This window comes from Aptenodytes forsteri, unplaced genomic scaffold (assembly GCF_000699145.1).
Source record: "Aptenodytes forsteri isolate BGI_AS27 unplaced genomic scaffold, ASM69914v1 Scaffold403, whole genome shotgun sequence".
Classification (NCBI taxonomy): domain Eukaryota; kingdom Metazoa; phylum Chordata; class Aves; order Sphenisciformes; family Spheniscidae; genus Aptenodytes; species Aptenodytes forsteri.
Genome location: NW_008795248.1, coordinates 11,044 through 13,958, shown reverse-complemented (window position 1 = coordinate 13,958; position 2,915 = coordinate 11,044). Strand labels below are relative to the sequence as shown.

The window sequence follows — 2,915 nt, the reverse complement described above, 5'->3', positions numbered from 1 at the left end:
GCGCCGGGGGGCTGGGCCACCCCACAGCGGTGCAGGAGCCAGCGGGGGCTGGGGGCACATCCCAGAACCTGTCCCCGCCATCCATCCCACAATTCCAACACGCCCTTGATGCTGGGAGGAGCCGCAGGAATTCAGACTCATCGCAGCCCTCCCCGGGTGCGGGAACACCCCCAAGGCCACCCCACCCGCGGGAACACCCCCAAGGCCACCCCACCCACAGGCACGTCCCCTCCAGCTCTGCCATCGGGGGGGGGGGCCCCGGCTCTCGCCCCCCCGCGGGAACACCCCCAAGGCCACCCCACCCGCAGGCACGTCCCCCCCAGCTCCGCCCTCGGGGGGGCGCCCGGCCCTCGGCTCCGGCTCTCCAGCCCCAGCTCCACCGGGTTCTCCAGCTTCTGGCTGGGGGGCAGGTGGCTCCCCAGGACCACGGTCCCCAGGCACGTCCCCGCGTACCCTGTGCACAGGCTCAACCTCGGATGCAGCTCGGCTTTCTGCCGGCTGAGAGCATCGTACCTGCTCAGGACAGCGCCAGGACCAGCCGGAGACGGGGGGGACGGAGGAGCCATGGGGGTCCCCCATCTCTCCCCCCGGCTTTCCCAATCAAATCACGATCCCCCCGACTCCCGGAAACCCAGTTCCACTTTATTGCACCTCATTTTAAAGCGGGTACCACAAAGAAGCTGTCACAGCCGAGCCAAATTCACCGTGGTGTATTTTGAAGGCGGCAGCATAAAAATCAGACGGGAGACAGCGAGCAGGAGGGGGAAATCGGGGAAGGAAACGCGTGTTTGGAAAACGCTGTATCCGATAAAAGCAGATGATCCGAAGGGGCCGAACCTCGGGGGGGGACGGAGCCCCCTCGGCTTCAGGATGGGCCTTCTCTTAAAATACTTAAATGTTTTTGAAGGTGGGAAGCTAAAAAGGGGCTTTTTTAGCCTCTAAAGGAGGACCTAGATGTTCTCCTCCAGCGGGTTCCCAACGCACGAGCCAAGCTGGGCGGTCCCCAAACCCCACAGCCCCCCGTCCCATGGGGGCATCAGCATCCCGGCAGCCACCCCAGGGGTTGGGGACTGAGCAGCCACGGCTGTCCCCCGGCACCGCGCCGCGACCCACCGCTGGTCCTGAGCACGTCCTCTGCCGTTAAGCGTGTTCGGAGGAAGGGTGAAAAATCCCGCTGAAACGCCTTGCTGGGCTGGATGGGGCGTGGGAGGGGGGATCCATCCATCCATCCATCCATCCATCGCTGAGGTGGGCACCCAAAGGCGCCTTGAAGGGGTTGGGCCAAACAAAGTCACTGACTGGGGCCCACCAGCAGCTCCTTGCGGAGATGCGTCCGCAGATGCTTCATGAGGGAAGAGCTGGACATGAAGCACTTGGTGCATTTGGTGCATTTATAAGGTTTCTCCCCGGTGTGGATCCTTCGGTGGATGATGAGGGTGGAGCTGGCCCGAAAGCTCTTCTCGCAGTAAGAGCACCGGTAGGGTTTCTCACCCGTATGGATACGCTGGTGCCTACGGAGGGTGGTGCTCTCCCGAAAAGCTTTCCCGCAGTCGGAGCAGACGTAGGGCCTGGGTCCTACGTGGCTCTTCTGGTGGAGGAGGAGGGCGGAGTGGACGGTGAAGCCGACCCCGCAGTCGGAGCACTGGTAGGGTTTCTCTACCAAGTGCTTTTTCCGGTGTCGCTTAAAAGACGAGCTTTCGAAGAAGGCTTCCCCGCAGTCGGAGCACGGATACGGGGGCTGGCCCCTGTGGGTCCTGAGATGGGCTACGAAGGCTGAGTTTTTTGGGAAGGTTTCCCCGCACTCGGGACACTTATAGGTCCCCTCCTCCATATGAGTCTTGCGATGCTTGCTGAGCGATTTGTTGGCCATGAAGCTTTTCCCGCAGTCGGGGCACTCGTAGGGTCTCTCCCCCGTGTGTATGCGACGGTGGATGATGAGGGTGGACTTGGAAGTGAGTTTTTTCCCGCAGTCCGGACAGACGAAGATCGCGCCTTCCGTGTGGCTCTTGCGGTGCTTGTTGAGGGACTTGTTGGCCATGAAGCTCTTCCCGCAGTCGGGGCACTGGTAGGGTCTCTCCCCGGTGTGTATCCTCCGGTGGATGATAAGAGCCGAGTTGGAAGTGAGGTTTTTCCCGCAGTCGGAGCACCGGTACGCCCCGTTCTCCAGGTGGAGCTTGCGATGTTTTTTGAGAGACTTGGTGGAAGCGAAGCGTTTCTCGCAGCTGGGGCATTCGTAGGGTTTCTCCTGGCAGTGGGTCTTCTGATGGTCCCTGAGGGTGGAGCTGCAGGCGAAACTTCTCCTGCAGTTGGAGCAGGTGAAGGGCTTCTCCCCCAGATGGACCCGCTGGTGCCGGTTGAGGGACGAACCACGGCTGAAGCTTTTCCCACACTTGCCGCAGGCGTGCTTGCGCTGCCCCAGCCGTATCCTTGAGGGGCTCTTGGCGTTAGGTTTTCTCCCGTTGTGGCTGGAAGAAGCCGGTCTCCTTCCCGAGTGGTTCTTGTGGCGCTCGTAGCCCAGGGAGATGCCACCTTTGGGCTTCCTCGCCGACCCACCGCGCAGCTCTCCGTCTTCCTCCTGGGAAGTGTCCTCCTCCGTCTCCCCCGCCCCCCCGCCGTCCGCTGGGAAAAGCGGGGGAAAAAAAAAAAAGGGAATCCACCTCGACCTCCACCCTGAACGTGCCGGGGAGGGAGCTTGAGGGGGGGTGGAGAGAAGCACCACAAAACGTGACTGATTTCATCAGAGAATCACAGAATGGTTTGGGTGGGAAGGGACCTCTGAAGGTCACCTAGTCCAACCCCCCTGCCGCGGGCAGGGACATCTTCAACTAGATCGGGTCGCTCGGAGCCCCCCGTCCAACCCGACCTTGAACGTTTCCAGGGATGGGGCATCCACCACCTCTCTGGGCAACCTGGTC

General features: G+C 62.0%; 1 protein-coding gene across 1 annotated transcript in view; it reads right to left on the bottom strand.

The window, feature by feature from the left end:
- LOC103898528 (zinc finger protein 594) overlaps window positions 1-2,915 on the bottom strand; it is a 24,352-nt gene that overhangs the window by 11,311 nt on the left and 10,126 nt on the right. Inside the window, exon 3 of the mRNA XM_019471933.1 lies at window positions 1,324-2,619. Within this exon, the coding sequence (XP_019327478.1) occupies window positions 1,324-2,619 (1,296 nt within the window). The remainder of the gene's footprint in view (window positions 1-1,323; window positions 2,620-2,915) is intronic.